The sequence below is a fragment of the Molothrus ater genome, chromosome 3, assembly GCF_012460135.2.
Source record: "Molothrus ater isolate BHLD 08-10-18 breed brown headed cowbird chromosome 3, BPBGC_Mater_1.1, whole genome shotgun sequence".
NCBI lineage: Eukaryota > Metazoa > Chordata > Aves > Passeriformes > Icteridae > Molothrus > Molothrus ater.
Genome location: NC_050480.2, coordinates 110,565,696 through 110,584,846, shown reverse-complemented (window position 1 = coordinate 110,584,846; position 19,151 = coordinate 110,565,696). Strand labels below are relative to the sequence as shown.

General features: G+C 47.8%; 1 protein-coding gene across 1 annotated transcript in view; it reads left to right on the top strand.

Annotated features, from left to right (window-relative positions):
• BLK (BLK proto-oncogene, Src family tyrosine kinase) overlaps window positions 1-17,655 on the top strand; it is a 35,847-nt gene extending 18,192 nt beyond the window's left edge. The window contains exons 5-13 of the mRNA XM_036380311.1: window positions 275-373; window positions 1,397-1,500; window positions 7,418-7,567; window positions 8,181-8,333; window positions 9,164-9,343; window positions 9,888-9,964; window positions 13,096-13,246; window positions 15,999-16,130; window positions 17,447-17,655. Coding sequence (XP_036236204.1) covers window positions 275-373; window positions 1,397-1,500; window positions 7,418-7,567; window positions 8,181-8,333; window positions 9,164-9,343; window positions 9,888-9,964; window positions 13,096-13,246; window positions 15,999-16,130; window positions 17,447-17,655 — 1,255 coding nt within the window. The remainder of the gene's footprint in view (window positions 1-274; window positions 374-1,396; window positions 1,501-7,417; window positions 7,568-8,180; window positions 8,334-9,163; window positions 9,344-9,887; window positions 9,965-13,095; window positions 13,247-15,998; window positions 16,131-17,446) is intronic.
• Window positions 17,656-19,151: the final 1,496 nt, after the last annotated feature.

Here is a 19,151-nt window from a genome sequence, read left to right as displayed (position 1 = left end):
TAAACCCCGTGACCACTCGAGGTGTGTGGCAAAGATTTGGGTCTGTGGTTGCTCCACATTCATGGGAAGAGATTGTCACCTCCACAAGTCCCTGAAACACCAACAGCCACCAACCTGGTTTTGGTGCTTGGGAACAAAGAGGGAACTGCAGAGTGGATTATGGAGTCCTGGTCCATCTGCAGTGCTCAAACCCCACAATCCACATCCCCACAGCCTCAGCTTGTCACAAAACCTCCTCTGGGCACTCACACCTTCTCCTCTGCTCCCTTTGCAGAGAGGGGGACTGGTGGCTGGCAAAGTCCCTCAGCACTGGGAGGAAAGGATACATCCCCAGCAACTTCGTGGCACAAGTGGACAGTTTGGAAGAGGAAAAGTAAGTGGGAAAGCTTTTGAGAGGTCAGCATGGATGCTGCGCCCTGGATCTCAATGAGCTCCAGGAGGAGCTTTATTGATGGCAGGAAGATGTCACTGCTGGGCTGGATGGCAGGAGGTCTTTCCTCATGTCAAACAATGCTGCCCAAAAGCTCAGGACAAGCTTTTGATCATCATATTGGTGTGGAAAGGGAGGATGAGGTTGTTTTGAGGAAAGTGGGCAAAGGTTCTTGTCCCATTGATTGCACCCACTGTGGAAAACAAGGATTTGGGGAGAAAGGTTATGGTGGCAGTGCCAGGGACCATCCTCTGGTCTCACTGGGTCAGTCCACCCACACAAATGGCTTCAAACCTCTTCACCTTCCACGAGAATATCCATAAGTAAACTGGGAATCTCTGGATGGGGTGCACTGATCCAGGTCTTGGATCTGCCAGGGACCACACCAACAATTGAACAAGACAGAAACCTGGGTGCCAACACCCAGACCCACAGTGCTGTTTTTTACATGAGCCCAGATGCAACCTCCCTGAAAGCAAAATTGAATGAAAGACTGGAGTCCAAAGAGTTTATTTTGCTATAATACAAACAGGAGGAGATTTTTTTTCCATGAGTTATCCTCCTCTATGGCATTCAGCTCTAAATGATCAGTCCTGCCTGCAATCTCTTCTTGGAGGGACACAACCATCACTGAGTTCAGCAAATATTTAGCAGGGCACAGAAATGTGGCTGAGACATAAAGGCTCTTTGTGTGGGATACTGCACATCCCATCTACTCCCCACACTATCCGAATTTCCAGGCTGTGAAACAAGTCCAAAGTGATCCAAATCTGGTGTTAATCTACCCAAAACAGTCTATTACTGCCACTTTCCAGTAGATAAAAAGCTACTTGCTAATAAAAACAACCCTCAGTTTCACAGTGTAATGATTAATTAAAAAAAAAAAAAAAGAACTAACTGGAAGAATTCCATTTTTTGTAGAGTTTTTCCTTTTCAAGCCATGCTTTTGCCTTTTCTGTCTCCCAGGTGGTATTTTAGAACTCTGAGCAGAAAAGATGCTGAACGGCTGCTGCTGTCTTCTGGGAACAAAGTTGGCTCTTTCCTCGTCAGGGAGAGTGAAACCACCAAAGGTGAGATCCATGGAGAACAGGTAATTCCTCATTGTTGCCCAGGCTTGGAAAACCTTCAGCAGGGCTCTAGGAGTGAGCTGGGGGTTTGGAGGGCAAAGATTTGCTCAGGATCTACTCATTTGTGCAGTTCTGGCTGTGGTAAGAGTGGCTCTTCCACCAGAGGTCATGGCAGAGACACAAGAACACAAATAAGCGGATTTTCTAAAATAGTTTAGGGGTTTTTTTCCTTTTCTTCCCAAGGAAATGTCTCTCTCTCTCTCTTTTTTTTTTTTTTTTTTTTTTTTTTTAAGATATTTCTACACACTCTTGAAGGAATATTTCTCCTGTTTGCAACAGAAACTTGCACAGTTTGGAAAAAAACCATTTTCCTAGGGAAAACATGTTTTTTCTGATAGTCTGATAGGGGAACTCATACAAACCAGAACTTTTGGAAGGAGAGTGACTGGAGCAGGATAGATGGATTTCATCCACTTTCCTTCCATATGAACACGTCTGATTTTTGAAGAAATTATTCAGTGAGGATGGAAAGGCCAGAGAATGCTCCAACTCCTCTTGGGCAGTGGATATAGTTATTAATATAACCATAAATAACAAAAAAACCATGCAATTTCAATTTCTTTGTTCCATGCTATTAATTGATAGAGTCTGGAAGTTAGTTTAGGTTTTCCCATGGGAATTCCTTATTGTTTCTTTCCTACTTTTTTCTCCTTGCTTCCTCTGGGCCATAATGTGTGTTTACAGCATGGAGATGCTCGTGGTTCTGCTCTGAACCAGATCCATGGAGTAGTTCAGGAAAGTGTTTCAGTCTTGTTGTCATTTGGTTCATTTCCTTCCAAATGGATGCAGGAGTCTTTCCTTAACATGTGGGAAAAGGTGCTTTGTGTCTTCCCAATAGAATCAAGGAATTGTTTAGGTTGGAAATCCTCTAAGGTCGTGGTGTCCAACTGTGACATGATCAGTAGAGAGTTGGAGCATCCATCTGAAATCATATGGAACCTTCTTTTCCTTGACCTGTTTCCCAAACACTTCCAAAGTCCCAGGGCAAACAGTAAGAGAGGGAACAGTCTGGTTCCTCCATCCTACAAATGACTCTTGCCTACTGCAACATCTCCTTCTTCCTTCCTTGTCTCTTTTTTTCTTGTATTCGCAAGGGAGATCTCCAAGCCAGCATCTGTTCCTTCCACCATGGAGATGCTCCTTCCACCATTGCCAGAAAATCAAACAGTGCCAGGGTCTGGATGCAGCAGCTGGAATCTCATCCTCCTGTAGCTGTCTCCCTCAGCCCCCAGGCAGTGGGGCTGTGTCAGACTGTAACATCCTACTCTGAATTTCCCCCTCTGCCCCATGCCTGGACTCACCTCCACACATCCCTGCTGAGCTGATGCTAAGCAGGAGGGCTGCTATCCATAAGGATTTTCAGCTTCCAGAATTTTTAGGGAACATTCAGCTCAGGAAACATTTCAGATACTTGTTTCTAAGCATTTCACTTTATAAGTCACTTTTTCTGCCGTATATCAGTTTCCCTCCTACTTTTGTGGTGCTTTTGCAGTGATCAGGCTTGGACTTAGAACCACGTGCTGCTCTTCTGTTTATCCCATTCCCACTCTCCCTTTGTTTGTTGGGATATTTGGGGTGTTCATTGCAGCCAGGAAGGGCAGGGAGCACCACAAAGCAGACACTCATGTGCTGAAGCTCTGTCCACACATGATCCTGGTCTTTGTGGCATCTCTAGGTGCCACACATGCATGGGATCAGACCTTTCCCCACACTTATTCAGGACAATTGTCCCCAACTTCTGCAACTATCTGGAGTGTGGGTGGGTCTTGGTCACACAGGTCACAGCAGAGGTGCTGGAGTCCTGAAATCCAAGGAGAAATCACCAGATCCTCAGTTCCCTGTCTCTGCTGTCAGAAGAGGAATGACGTGTGGGATATCCTGCATTAGCAGATGTGGGTTCCACTCCATGGAAGCCCCATGTGAGTCCCAAATGCTCAGATGTGTCTCTGCCCTGTGACTTTTCTGATATTTAGGATAAAATATGGGTGTTATTCTTCGAACACCCCATCCTCTGAATCATCCAGCTGCTGCCTGAGCACTCTGTGCTTTGGGCTGCCTGAATGGCCATGTTAGATCCATCTTAGCCACAGCTTCCTCCTCCCTAAAGAGAAAGGGAAAAGACAAAGCCAGGCATCTCCAAATGTGCCATGAGGCTGAATTCCCTGGTGTAAAGCACCCTGTGGCTCACCAAGAGATGTGCAGAGCAATGCCATGGAATTAACCCTGCCCTTAGAGCCCCACTGTTTTTTCCTGGTTTTCCATCCCCATGACGTGTGTTTTCATTCACTTGGCACATCACCAGCAAAATTTGACCATCAGGGACAAATTTTAGTCACTGGGCTGAGCTAAATCCCATTAATGACTTAAACTGGGGGGTGGTTGCCTCATACTGGGATGTCTCAGGCACAGTGGGATGGGTTCTGCACCCTGACTTGGAGCAGCACCTATTCCCAGCCCATCCTGAGAAGAGTCTCATTTTCCTCATGGTTTGAGATGCAGAAATTCTGCAAATCTTCAGAGCCAATATTTCTCAGAGTCCCCAAAAGGCACATTCATCATCCTGAGAAGATGGGGACAGTGTGGGAAGCACCGAAATCATCGAGAGAGCACTGTCCTTGCTGAAGCTGCTGCAAATAAACAAAGTCCCCCTGAAGTACCAATCATTCCAAAAGCTGCAGGAGCACATTTGCCCAGCTGTGCTGAGCCACGGGCTCCTGGCTCCCAGCAGCATTCCTGCATCTCTGCTGCCAGCAGGAGGGACCTCACTGAGCTCAGCCTCTGCATCCAGCTCAGCTCCTTGGGAAGGATTTAAGGGGCTGGTGAGAGCTGTAGGAACAGGAAATGGACTAAACACATGTCCCCAGGTGCCACATCTATGTGGCTTTTAAACCCTTCCAGGGATGGGGGCTCCGTCACTGCCCTGCAGCTGTGCCAGGACTGGCCAAATTTTGATGAGGAAATCGTTCCATAAATTTTGTACTCTGGACTCTTTACCAGTCCAGGTGTGTGCCAGGATGCAGAACAGGTGAATGTCCCTTGAGGCTGAGGAGCAAGAACTCCTTTTGACTATCCTGGATATCATCAGAGGGAATTAGCAGCCAATGATTTTTATTTTCTGCTGTCACTGGGAGCAGGGACCAGGTTGGATGGGGCTTGGAGCAACCTGGTTTAGTGGAAGGTGTCTCTGTCCATGGAACAAGATGAGTTCTAAGGACCCTTCCAACCCAAACCATTCTGTGATTCTGTGAAGGAAGAATTGAATCTTTCCCTTCAGTGCCCTTGCCTCTGCACAGCAGCTCCCAAGGGAGGAGGACAGGGAAGCTCCACCACGCTCCCTGCAGCAAATTAAACTGTGGCTGGGGCTGAGATGCAGTCATGAGCTTAATGACAGGGTAAGAATTAACTCTGGCAGCTGAGAGATTGGCCCTGACTCTGTCTGAAAAATGTAGGAGAGTTTAAAGGGTTGGTGGGGCCTGGAAAGGAGATCCTGTGGGAGAAAAGTGTTTTGGGTGCAACCACTGGCAAACAGGGCAGGTCTCCACTCCCTGCTGACTCTCAGCCCCCAGACACCCCCTTGCAGAGGTGTTTGTCATCAATTCCTGGATTTCCTTCTGCAGAATCATTTGGCCTCAGTGCAGCTGCCTTCACACCAAGTTTGGCTCCTTCCTTGAGCAGTCCTCACCCTGTAAAAATCCCACACAAACCCTAAGCTGTGTCCCAGGCACACCAAACACCCTCCTGGTGCCACATGAGCCCAACTCTCCTGGGCTGCAGCCTGGCCTGGGCAGTATTTCAGTCTCTTTGAAATTAAAACAATGTCATCACCCTCAACAGCAATAATGAAAGATAATAACAGTTAATAGCAATAATAGAAATAATAGCAATAGTAATAATAGAAATAATAGAAATAATAGAAATAATAGAAATAATAGAAATAATAGAAATAATAATAATAATAATAATAATAATAATAATAATAATAATAATAATAATAATAATAATAATAATAATAATAATAATAATAGTAATAATAGTAATAATAGTGTTGTGTGGTCATCAATGCCATATTCTTCACAGAATCACAGAATCATTTAGGTTAAAAAAGATGTCTTAAGATTATCAGGTCCAGCCTTGGGCCTTGATGTTTATTATCATTATTTTGGAAGTTAGGGCCACATGGGTACCACAGAGGAGCCAGAAGAGCCATTTCTTTGCTTTTCCCTCGAGGTTTTATTGCCCCACTGAAGGTGTTTCAGGGCTGTTTCTCAGCTGTTCAGCTGCAGGACTGATCAAATCAAAAAGGCTTGTTAATTTGTCTTCTGCCTGACATTCATGGTGAAGGAAAGAAAACCAGAAGAGCTTCCTCTGCTGGGGAGGCCACCACGTCAAATTGAGGTTCTCTGGCTCTGCATTTAAACCACCAGGTTTTTCCATGAATTTTACACCATCAGATGTGGTCTCTGCAGGAAGGGAGTCCCCTCAAAATGATTGCTGGCACTTGGGAAAACTTCAGACTCTTCCAAACTCTGCTTGTAAAGATTTATGATCGCTCCAACAGAGCAAATATCCACAGAAGTGGGGAGTTTTTGCTGCTTTTTATAAATGCAAATGGGTTTCAGGCACAGTGTAGGGAAAACTGCTGGTGCTGGGATGGAGAAACACCAGGCAGTGAGGATTTTATGTTAATAAATTTTCCCCTCACGTGCAGGATTAGGGTTTCAGAGTTGCCGTTGCTTCTTTTTATGATCCTGCATGAACAGATACACCCTTTTAAACATGCATAGCCTTGCCTTTTCATTAAAAAAAAATCAAAAATGGGCAGTTTATCAGACCAGGTGATATATTAGACTTAGAACAGCCCAGCAGGCTTGTAACAACTCACTCCAGAAATACAATCCAGACAAAGGGGGGAAAACACCACTGCTAAGCTGCCTTGAACCACACTGACACAGGCTGGAAGTTCTGCTCTGCAGCAACATCTAGTGATGCTTTTGTGCACTGAAAACCAGCCTTGGTTTAGATTCTCATGGAGGGAATAGCAGGTTGGAGTGGTGGAGGGCTGAGCAGCTCCCTTGAGGCCCAAAAGGGACAAGATTCTAGATGGGAATTCCTGGATCTGGTTTAGCCATGGTCACAAGTTTGTGGCTGAACAAGACAATTCTCCTGAACTCACCTTCTGTTCTCCTCCTCAGCTGAACCACTGACCTTGGCACAAGGTTTAATAATGTTTAATCCAGAGGAAGAAGGCTTTAAATGGCTTTAAATTAAAAGAGGGCAGGTTTAGATTGGATGTTAGGAAGAAATTCTTCACTGTGAGGGTGAAGTCCTGGCACAGGGTGCCCAGAGAAGCTGTGGCTGCCCCTGGATCCCTGGAAGTGTCCAAGGCCAGGCTGGACAGGGCTTGGGGCAACCTGGGATGGTGGAAGATGTCCCTGCTCATGGATGGGCAGGGCTGGATGAAATTTATGTTCCTTTCCAACACAAACCATTCTGATTTCATGATGCTGAGGTTGGCAGAGCTCAGATGGGAACATGGAGCTGTGGAAAAACCATCCTGACCTGGGGAACATCTGACTGCTCTGCCTGCAGAGGTGCTGCTGGTCCCCACAGGGCTTCCAGGGGGCTGTTGGCCACAGCACAGGCAGGTGTTACTCCTGGAAACCTCACTGGATCAATTGAGCTTTGATGAACTTTTATCCTGTCCCCTTGCCTTGGAGAGAGGGAAGCTCTAAATTCTGGGGGACGTGCCCTGGAAAGGCACCAGCCAGGGCTGGTTTGGAGCTGTTGATGGAAAGAGGAGGCAGCTGGTCCCTGGCTGGGGTGCAATTTGTCCTCACAGCTCCTTCTGCTCCTTCTCCAGATGCCTATTCCCTGTCTGTGAGGGACAACAACTCTGCTCACGGGGACATCATCAAACACTACAGGATCCGCTCCCTGGATGGAGGGGGGTACTACATCTCCCCCAGGATGACTTTCTCCAGCCTGCCAGAGCTCATCCATCATTACAGCCGTGAGTTGTCCGCCTTCCCTCGTGGGTTTGTGCCCTGGAAGAGGGTGGGGACAGAGGGAGGATAGGTCTGGGGGACACCACAGCTGCTCACAGGGCAGATCCTACAACCAGAACCCATGCCCTGGTTTCTATCTTAGAGAATTGCAAGGGTGAGCTCTGCCCCCAGCCCTAAAGTCAGGGAGTGTCTCCCATCAGGAAAGGAAGGAGGTGAATGTTGCCAGGATATGCAGGAGGGGTGCATGGGAAGCAAGGTTTGGAATGACTGGGCAGGATAATTTGTTCCTCTATGGCTCCCTTTGCGCTTTCCTCTTTGACTGGGGCCATTCTGGATGCCTTGATCCCTGTGGCTGAAGCTTTTCATGAAATCATAGAATTATAAACATTGGAAAAGCCCTCTAAGAGCACTGAATTCCCCCTGAACTGCCAAGGCCACCACTAACCCATGTCCCCAGGTGCCACATCCACACAGCTTTTACACCCCTCCAGGGCTGGGGGCTCCACCACTTCCCTGTGTGGTTGTGGAGGTTTCCATGGGTTGATTTCTCCTGGATGGAGGAGGAGGAGGTTTTCTCTGCCATCCCACTGAACTCTCCTGTGCTTTGTCCTCCTCCAGAGAAAGGGGATGGGCTGTGCCAGCGCCTCACAGCTCCCTGCACATCCCTGGTTCCCCAGAGACCCTGGGCCCGGGACGAGTGGGAGATCCCTCGGGAGGCCCTGAAGCTTGTCAAGAAGCTGGGCAGTGGGCAGTTTGGGGAAGTGTGGATGGGTAAGTGGAATTCCTTCCATTTCAGGAAAAAAAGACATAAAGAGAGGAGATGGAAAACCCTTTTATTTCCCTGAGGCAAGACTATTCCAGGGATCCTTAAGGACAAACACATATTTATGGACACACACACTCACACAGGATTCCTGGGAAGGACTGGACAGCTCATATTTGCAAAGATCAGGGATTGAGCAAGGGTTTCACAGGGGATGGGTGTCAAACTCATTATTTACTCATCTCTTGGGATATGCACTCATTCTTCCTGGGAATCCTGGGCACAGCTGCAGTGATGCCAGTGATCCTAAGTCACACCCAGTAAGGTACCTGGGTGACATTTTCCCACTTTTTCTGCCTCTCTGTTCCACTATTCAGCCCAGATCTCCATCCCTGATGCCCTCCCACCTACTGCTAATCAGCAGGAGAGGAAGTGGGGGGAGCTCAGCTTCCTTTGCCACCCTCTTTGTGGTTGCTGGTTGCCGTGGAAATGGAGATTGTGGACAGGACCAGGCTGAGTTCATGTGCTGACTGCTCAGTCCTGCCTTTTTGGCTGCATTTGGGTGATTGGAGAGCCCAGCTGGTGGGAGGCCCCAGGGGTTTCACCCAGAAAGGGTCTGGGAGGGCTGTGTGAGGATGGGCTCACTGCAAGGACCATCCCTGATGCAGCCTCATGGGTGACAGCTGTGACACGAGCGTCCCTTCTTCTCTCACACCTGCCGGCACTGGGATTTGCCACATGTTCCTTCATGAGGGATTCAAGCTGTTCCTGTGGTTTTCTGCCCCATAGAGCCTGCAGATAGCCCAAAATTCCTCAAAACACCATCATCTCCCTGCAGGCTACTACAAGAACAACATCAAGGTGGCTGTAAAGACCATGAAGGAGGGCAGCATGGATCCTGATGCCTTCCTGGCAGAGGCAAACCTGATGAAGAAGCTGCAGCACAACAAACTGGTCCGGCTGTACGCCGTGGTCACCAAGCAGCCCATCTACATTGTGACAGAGTACATGGCCAATGGTAAAAACCCTCCTGGAGCTCTGTGCTGGGCTTCTGCACAACCAATTTGGTGGTCTGGCCAGTGCTCCTGTGCAGAATGAGGGTGGGCAGGAGGGGTTGTACCAAATCTGCAAGCAAGTGACCCAAAAGTTTGATTCTAATACAGAAAGAGACTTTCTGGGTGATGAAAAAACTATGGTGATGCTCCATTTGATGAGTGTTTAAAGTTCTCCTCCCCACTGTTCTCGCTGGAAGTTTCTTTCAGGTTTTTACTCCCCTCATGGTGAAATTATCCTTTCTTTTGTCCCCTCTTGTTTGTAACAGTTCAAACTATGAATGCCCAGAAGTTTGCAACGGATCTGTGCAAAAAAATGAAGGGAATTTGGGCTGTTTGGGAGCTTTCCTAATGAAAGATACTCCAGTGGACACCCATTCTGGCTCCTCAGATTTCCCTTAGCATGGAGGCAGATTTGTTGCATATATTCAGAGAAGCACCAGGGAAAACAAATTTGTAAATTATTCAGAAGAGTGACAGCAGTCTCTCCTCTCCTCTCCTCTCCTGCAGGGTGTTTGCTGGATTTCCTGAAGACAGAAGAAGGAAGCCAACTGAATCTCCCCAAACTCATTGATATCTCTGCTCAGGTCAGTGAACATTCAGTGGGAAAAGGATCCAAGTTATTTGTTATAACTCAGTGAAATTCCTGCAAGTCTGCAGTCAGTCAGAGCAAAGGTTTCCTGGAGAAGAACAGCTCCTCCTGCTGTGCTCTCTTAGGGATTCTCCTCATCCTTCTCTGTCCATGTGCATATCAGTTCTGTCCTTAGGGCAGCACTCTGATAACTTAGTGCAGAGCTAGAGATCTGGAGTTCGGGGTTTTTTGGGGGGTGGTTGGATTTGTTTTGGTCTGATTTTTTTTTTTTTTTTTTTTTTGCTTTTCTTCCTTGCTGAGCAGGAAAAAAAAATGTTTCTTTATTTTTTACCAAAAAAGGAGAAAAAGCTCAACAAAGAGATTTCCAATGCGGGACCAGCAGTTCTGCCCTTCTGAGGATGAGGCATAAAGGATGTTCTGATCCTCAAATCTGGGAATATTGCTCTTTAGGAAAACAAACTTTTAGCCTTTAAGCATCTCCAGGCTGCAAATCTTCATAGCTGCAGCTGCAGCTTAAAATTTTAGTCCAGAAGTGCCTCTAAACACAAATAGGGCAAAATTAGGGAAACCACATGAAGAATGAGAATGGCTAAATCACTGCACTTTGGTCCCAGACAGCTGTTGACAGAATTTGGCTCATCCAGAGCAGAGTCAGGCTAATTAGGAAATATTAGCAAAAAAACCAAAATACCCTGAAGCATGAGGCTGAATATGGGATTTATCCATAAAATCACTCAGCTTCTCTTGTCAAAGTGGACTTGAGGAAACAATGTGCAAAGTTTGCTGGTTCCAGCCCTTATATAGAGTTGCTTTTTAATAAATTAACCACTGGAAAATCTTAATATTTGAGGGGATGGTTTATTATAGTGAAATATTTTAATTCTTGCTTTAACCAGAATGAAAAGATTTAAACGCTTTAAAGCAGTGCCACCTTCTGTCATTTTTGTTTTGAACTTTCCATAGAGGTGCAGAGGAACCTCTTTCTGTTCCTTCCCTCTTCACTACTGATAAATTTTCCATATCTGCAGCTTCATCATTGATGTCTGTGAGATGTTATGGAGACAAATGCACGCTCCCTGTTTAGGGTATTTGACTTAATTACTTCCCTCCTTCCCTCCTCTCCTGAAAGCTCCACTTCCCTCCCTCCATCTTTCATTGTTTCATTCCCTCTCTTGGAAATTACAGGCTGTGATTTGTGTTACATTCCTGAGGATAAGGAATTAATTAATTAATTTAATTAATTAATTAATTCCTTATTCCAATTAATCCATAGTACAGAGCCCTTGGGGTTGGTGGGAGCATTCCCCAGAAATTGGCAAGATGCATTTCTGTGCAGGACCAGAACAATCTCTGGGTGACTCAGAGCAAAGATTTTTAACCAATGTTAAGATTTTTAACCAATGTTACAGAGTTATGGAATCATGGAATGGGTTGGGTGGGGAGGACCTGAGAAATCATCTCATTCCAACCCCCTGCCATGGGCAGGGACACCTCCCACCATCCCAGGTTGCTCCAAGCCCTGTCCAACCTGGCCTTGGACACTGCCAGGGGTGGTGGGGCAGCCACAGCTTCTCTGGGCAAATTTCACCACACAGCAGGACCAGGATGATTGAACACAGACCAAACCCCCACACCCCAATCGTGCAGAACCCACAGAAATCACCCTCAGCACGGGGTAGAAAGGATTTTACCCATCCCTGAGGCATTGGCATCAACTGGAAGAACAACTTTCAATCCTTCCCTCTCCCAGCCCAGCACCACCTCCCCAGGGCAGGCACTCAGACATTCCCTGGGTATCTCTGGGAGGAGCAGCAGGAGGGAAGGGCAGTCTCATGAGCTGTTTTGCAATCTGCTTATCTGTGGTGTTGGGGTGACATCACAGCTCAGCAGGCGCCCAACCCTCTGGAGCACAATTTTTGATCCAATGACATCCGTGTGAGTTAAAATTAGAACAGTCTGGGCTGATACGCTCGGTCCTGTGGTCAGTCTTGAGGGTAAATGCTTGAAAACACTCTGGGCTGGAACAGGCTGAGCACCAGGTCCTATCTCATTAACATCAGGACAGGAAATTACATCAATTCTTCCATTTTCCACTGCAGAAATCAGCCCTTGCACTAGAGGGGTGTTGACACAGGTTAGAAATGCAGCATTGGAAAGTATGTGTGAGTATCCTGTTTGAAACCACATGTGAGTGCAGAGGCTCATGTGAATCTGCATGGAGTGGAAAATTGCTCTGCCCTCACCCACAGGCATTTAAAAGCTTTAATATTTGCTACCCTTTGCTGGCAGGGGCTGCACACGTCCACTCACCTTCCCAATAAATGCCCAGTCCAAATCTGAGACTCAACCTGGCAACCTCTGTCTTCTATCAATCTCCCTTTTCAACCCCCAGCACTCATCAGTGAAATATTGCTGCTGTCATTGGAAGAGGCTCATCACGCACCAGCTGCCACAATTAGATTTTAGGAATAAATTCTTCCCTGTGAGGCTGGGGAGGCCCTGGCACAGGGTGCCCAGAGAAGCTGTGGCTGCCCCTGGATCCCTGGAAGTGTCCAAGGCCAGGTTGGGTGGGGTTTGGAGCAACCTGGGATAGTGGGAGGTGTCCCTGCCTATAGCAGGAGGTTGGAATGAGAAGATCTTTAAGGTCCTAAGGTCTCTTCCAACCATTCTATAATTCTGTGATTTGCTAGTTTGATTTTTTGTGAGTTTTTTTTTCCTTTTCTTAATTCACATATTTAATGGAATGTTTATGACTAAAATGCCCACTGGAGAAGAGAGACTTTGTGGCAGAAACTGGGAATCCAGTGATGTGGTTTCAGCTCTCGCTGCAGACACGACTCAGGGCAAAACAGAGAGTGGTGCTTCTGTTCTGCTTCACTTGGCTGCTCAGGATGGTAAAGCTGAATATCTGCACCTGTATAAGTGCAGTATCTATTTATTTACCTGTCTGCTGATCCACCTGTCCATCCATCCATCCATCCATCCATGAGCAACGTAGGCACATCCATGCTCACAGAGAGACAACAGCAACCCTGTAAAAATGCTGTGCTTTGCGAAGGTGGGTGAAAACCACCCAAGATCCCATGGGGAGGTGATGATGAAGGTGGGCTCTTCCTCCCCTCCCAGGTGGCAGAGGGCATGGCCTACATCGAGCGCATGAACTTCATCCACCGGGACCTGAGGGCCGCCAACATCCTCGTGTCAGAGACGCTCTGCTGCAAAATCGCCGATTTCGGCCTGGCCAGGCTCATCGAGAACGAGTACCTGGCACAGGAAGGTGGGTGTCCCTCCCAGCACTGCCCTTATCTTCCACCCTGCTACTGAAGGGCTTTCTGGTGTTGAGATGGCCCCGACGTGTCAGAAAGTCTCTTTTTCCCAGCCCCAAGACTGAAGAAGAAGGCAGAATTCCTTGGCTCTGGTTCTCAAGGTTGTTTATTTACTCTTAGCTAATACATTCTTTCTCTGACCTGCTGAGATTTGTCCAGCAGGTTGGTTCATGGCACACTGACCACCTTGGGTTATCTTTTTATACTAAAAACTACGTGTACATTATTTACAATAACTTCCCAATGCCTATCACCTGTGTTAGACAGTGAGCTTCTACTCTAAACCAATCCAAAAGTGCCACCATCACAGCAGAAGATGGAGGCCAAGAAGAAGAAGGAGAAAGGCTGGATATGCCCAGATTCCTCCATCTTGCCCCCCCCATTCTAAAAACCCCAAAAATCTATTTTTCACCCCGTGACAAACTAACTATTGTTCTACTTAAACTCTCTTGACTTGTAATTCTTCATATAAAGGTGGTAATTGTTTTTTCCATGAGTCAAGATCAAAGGCACAGGGGTCTTGGGCTCTGTGCCAAGGTTTCTGAGCCCTTTGGCAGTGTCTCAAGTCCCCCAGGGCAGCCAGAGGAATTTCCTGGGTTCCGACAAATACCTATCACCTCTGCTAGACAGTTCCTCTCCACTCTAAACCAATCCAAAAGTGCCACCATCACAGCAGAAGATGGAGGCCAAGAAGAAGAAGGAGAAAGACAGGACACACCCAGATTCCTCCATCTTGCCTCCCGAACCCCCATTCTAAAAACCCCAAAATTCTACTTTTGCACCCTGTGACAAATTCACGAACATTCTATTCAAACTCTTGTGGCTTGTAACTCCTTGCACAAAGCTGGTAATTGTTTCCATGGGGTAAAATCGAAGGCACAGGTGTCTTTGACTCCATGCCAAGGTCTCTGAGGCCCCTGTCAGAGTCTCAAGTCCTCCAGGGCAGCCAGAGGAATATCCGGGATTCCAACATCCTACTTCCAGGAATGCCAGGATACAAGGCTGGCATCAGGCAGAGGGCACGAGAAACAAAAACACCCAAACATCCAGTCCTCGGAAAGGCAGCAAGGCTTGGGGGCTATAAAACCAACTGAAAACTGCAGGGGGAAATGGGAAAAAACTCTTTCTATTCTCTTTGGGGGAGTCTGCTGCCCCTCCAGAGGAGAAATTTGATCTCTGCTAATGAAGGCTGCTGCCTGTGGCCAGGTTTTTGCAGGGATTCAGTCCAGAGGGAAGGATACAACAGAGCTGGAGCCACAAATCTGGATCCAGCAGCAGCTTCCAGGTGTGCCAGGCAAACCAAGCCCTGACCACATCAGGTCCCTTCCACAGCAGAGGGACCACATAGAAAACAATAAATCACAGAATCTTTTGGTTTGGAAAAGACTTCTGAGATCATCCCTGTACTGAGCTCTGAGCCCGAGGTCAGGCATGAGATCAAATCATTCAGATTGCAAAGGGACTCCACAGAGCATCAGGAAAAGTGACTGAAATGAAACAATTCAGTCAGGCATAAGTGGCACTTACCAGAACATTTTCAAATTTTGGAAACCTGTCCACTTCTAGAGTTGGGATGAGATAAAATTCCACTTAAAATATACTCTGAGGAAAGGAAATTTAATAGTTTTTTATGGTTTTTTTTAATAAGATAAACATTTCTTTCAATTTCCTGTCCCCAAAATCCTTTTTGATACAAATCGTACCCATTTCAACATGCAGAACTCTTTCAGAGTAGTAAAAATCCCAAATGTAATTTGGAAAATGCCATGAAGGGGAATTTTGACTTTTCTGCAAAATTTTAAGGCAGTTTTATCCTTAAGAGAAGCTTTGATGAAATCAGTATAATTCTGTTAATAACCAAAGGAGCTGCTTCCCCAGCAGAAAGCAGCTCCCATCAGCCTTTTTCCAGCTAGCTTTGCTCTGGAATAACACCTCCCCTCTATCTGCTTTGAACAATTCTCACTTCATATATTGCATTTCCCAGCCTTGTCACTCAGAGTGTGATGTGCAACAACTGAGGTGCTTATTTCACACCCTGCAGTTGGATTTCCAGTCCTGGGAGGATGTGTATAAATAAAAATGTGGTTTCCTCTGCAGTGTAACATGATCAGTTCCCACTTATCAAGGTGGTTTTGCTGTTGGTTTTTTGGGGCTTTTTTTTAGCTAAACTGAAATTGCAACCTTTTGGTCATTGCTGTCTACAGTGGGTTAAGCAAGAACTTGGTGGACAAAATAAAAAGGGACTTATTTTGGTTTTAATAAAACTATGCAGCTTTAAGGACTGGGGAATTTATATTTGCTGTTATATTTATGCACTTTTGCTAAAACAGCCCCCTTCTAATAAATGATTTCACAGAATCACAGAGTACCACATTGGAAAGAGACCTCAAGGATCATCTGGTACAATTTTCCTTGGCAAAAGCCAAAGAAATTTTATACAGAATAAAATCCTACTGTTGTTGTCCCATAATAAATCTGCCAAATTGGTTTTGAATATTCCATCCAGCTCTGGGATGGAGCAGGTGCAGAGGAGGACATGCAGATAATCAAAGGGCTGGAGCCCCTCTCCTAGGAAGAACCACAGAATGATAATCAAGAGCCCAAAGGAACCAGGGCTCAGTCTGGGGGAGTTCTTGTGCCTGTGACAGGTGAGGGAGATGCTCTAACTCCAGGACTTATTTCCCTTTGTTTCCTTTGGGACAGGTGCCAAATTTCCCATCAAATGGACAGCTCCAGAGGCCATTAACTATGGGGTTTTCACCATCAAATCTGACGTGTGGTCATTTGGGATCCTCCTGACAGAGATCATCACCTTTGGCAGGATCCCTTATCCAGGTACAGGATCCCTTTTCTGGGTACAGGATTATTTATCCAGGTACAGGATCCCTTATCCAGATACAGGGTCCCTTTTCTGTGATCAGGATCCCTTATCTAAGTACAGGATTATTTATCCAGGTATATGATCCCTTATCCAGGCAAGATCCCTTTTCTGGGTACAGGATTATTTATCCAGGTATAGGATCCCTTATCCAGGTACAGGATCCCTTTTCTGGGTACAGGATCCCTTATCCAGGTACAGGATCCCTTATCTACATACAGGATTATTTATCCAGTCAGGATCCCTTATCCAGGTACAGGATCTCTTATCCAGGTACAGGATCCCTTATTCAGGTATGGGATCCCTTATCCAGATACAGGATTATTTATCCAGATACAGCATTCCTTATCCAGGTACAGGATTACTTATCCATGTACAGGATTCCTTATCCAAGTACAGGCTCCCTTATCCAAGCACAGGCTCCCTTATCCAACTACGGGATCCCTTATCCAGGTACAGGATCCTTTATCCAGGTACGGGATCCCTTATCCAGGTACAGGATCCCTTATATAGCTGCAGGGTGCTGGGAATGCAGGATGAGTGTCCAGGCACTTCCACACCCAGCTGTCTCTCTGATCACAGAATTAAGTTGCAAAGGCCTCTAAATTGAATTAACCCAGCACTGCCAAGGCCACCACTGCCCCACGTCCCCAAGTGCCACATTTACACATCTGGTAAATCCCTGCAGGGATGGGGACTCCACCACTGCTCTGGGCAGCTGTGCCAGGGCTGGACAGCCTTTTCCATTAAGAAATTGTTTTTAATACCTGATCAAAATATCCCTTGGTACAACTTGAGGTCATTTTCCTCTTGTTATCTGAGAGAAGACCCCAAGGCCCCTGGCTGTCCCCTCCTGTCAGGGAGTTGTGCAGACCCACAAGGGCCCCCCCTAAGCCTCCTTTTCTCCAGGCTGAGCCCCTTTCCCAGCTCCCTCAGCCCCTCCTGGTGCTCCAGCCCCTTCCCCAGCTCTGTTCCCTTCCCTGGACACCTTCCAGCCTCTCAATGTCCCTCTTGCCACAAGAGCTCCTTCAAGCTGGCTTTCCTTCCCTCAGTTATCCCTGCGCAAAACCAAACTCAGAGAGGGGAATCAGGGAGGGGACAGAGGCATGGAGAGGAAGCAAACCCTGAAGAAAAGTTTCCAGAATTCAGGAATTCCAGATTCAGGAACCACCTCAGCCCCTCCAGCCCTGCCTGGGTGTGAACTTCGGGAAGCACCGACCTTCCCCCACCCCGGGTGCTGAATAACTCCAGCTGGGCTCTGTTTCCCCCCCAGGAATGACCAACCCCGAGGTGATTCGCAACCTGGAGCGGGGTTACCGCATGCCCTGCCCGGAGTCGTGTCCCGGGGAGCTCTACAGCATCATCCTCAAGTGCTGGCGCAGCAACCCCGAGGAGCGCCCCACCTTCGAGTACCTGCAGTCGGTGCTCGAGGATTTCTACACCTCCACGGAGAAGCAGTACGAGCCCGAGCCGCAGCAGTGAGCAGCCCCTGCGGGGACAGCGCTGCGCGACAGCCACCACCCGCCGGTGGCTCGGTGGCTCGGGTTTCCCTTCCTCCCATCCGCGCGTGGAGATGGGGAATGAGGAGAGACGGGAGGGAGGAGGATGCTGCCGGCTCTGTGGCTGTCGCAAAGACTGAAGAGGTGGCTGAGAGGTAGCACAGCTGTGCCCACCTGGCAGGCATCGCCTCTGGCACTAAGGACAGAAAATTCCTTTGTGACCCTCCTGGATAGAGAAAAGCCCCTCAGCCCCACAGCCGCAGCTCTGGGAAGAGGGGTCCGTGGCCAGGGTGGTCTTATGGGGGTGAAGAATCACTGCTGGCGATGCTGCACCCCCTCCGTGCTGCGGGCAGGGCTGCGAGCGTGTCCTGTCCGCACCTCCTCGGGCCACACCTGCAGGGTGATGCCCCCTCCCTGCCTCAAATCGGTAATAAACAACTGGATACGAGGATTTCCCACTTCTTTATTGAAGAGTCAGGCTGGTGGTTTGGGGGTGAAGAATCACTGCCCTACTCTGCTGGAGATGCTGCACCCCCTCCGCGCTGCGGGTGTCCTGTCCGCACCTCCTCAGGCCACACCTGCTGGGTGATGCCCCCTCTCTGCCTCAAATCAGGTAATAAACAACTGGATACGAGGATTTCCCATTTCTTTATTGAGGTGTCAGGGTGTGAGCGAGCCCCTGGAGGAGGAGGCAGATGCCGGGACCTCTCCGGGCAGAGCGGGGTGATGCTGGGGTGGTACCCGGGGAGGGAATGCGGGGATGCCCAAGGAGAGATGTTCGTGGTGTGGCCACGAGATGTCCCTCCTTCCCAGCGAATCTGGGCGGCTCTTGGGAAGTAAAAACTCATGTAAAAAAAAAAAAAAAAAACCAAAAACTTCAGAAATCAAATCCTTCCTCGCTTGGCTGAGCCTTCGCTGCACAAGCTCCCGGTGCAAGAGCACGGCAGGTGCCACTCCACACCCAGCCCGAGAGGGTTCAAATGCCATTTCCCCGGTTTCTGGTGAATCTCCAACCCGGGGCGATGCCCAAAAGAAGCTCCAGTCTGGTCTCCAGTCCGGAGTTTCACTGGGCTGAGGTGTGGAGGGCAAAGAAAAAGGGCACAGGTGGCACATGGGAGGAGTGTGAGTGGCGCAGGAGTGAGCTCCAGGCTGGGGCACGGGGGAACGCTCCAGAACCATCTCCCCAGGGAGTTTCATCTGCTGTTCTCTCCTCCACAAAGCAGATTTTGAGTCCAGCTGCAGAGGGTGCATTTCACAGTGGAAAAGGGAAGATATGGGAAAGAAACAGCAGAGATGGAAAGAGAAATCTTAAAATACTCAGATGGTGTTTGTAAGAAAGATAGGGACAGACTTTTTACCAGGATCTGTTGTGACAGAACAAGAGGTGATTTTTCTAAACTAAAATAGGGTAGATTTAGACCAGATATAAGGAAGATTTTAGAATGAAGGTGGTGAGGCCCTGGCACAGGTTGCCCAGAG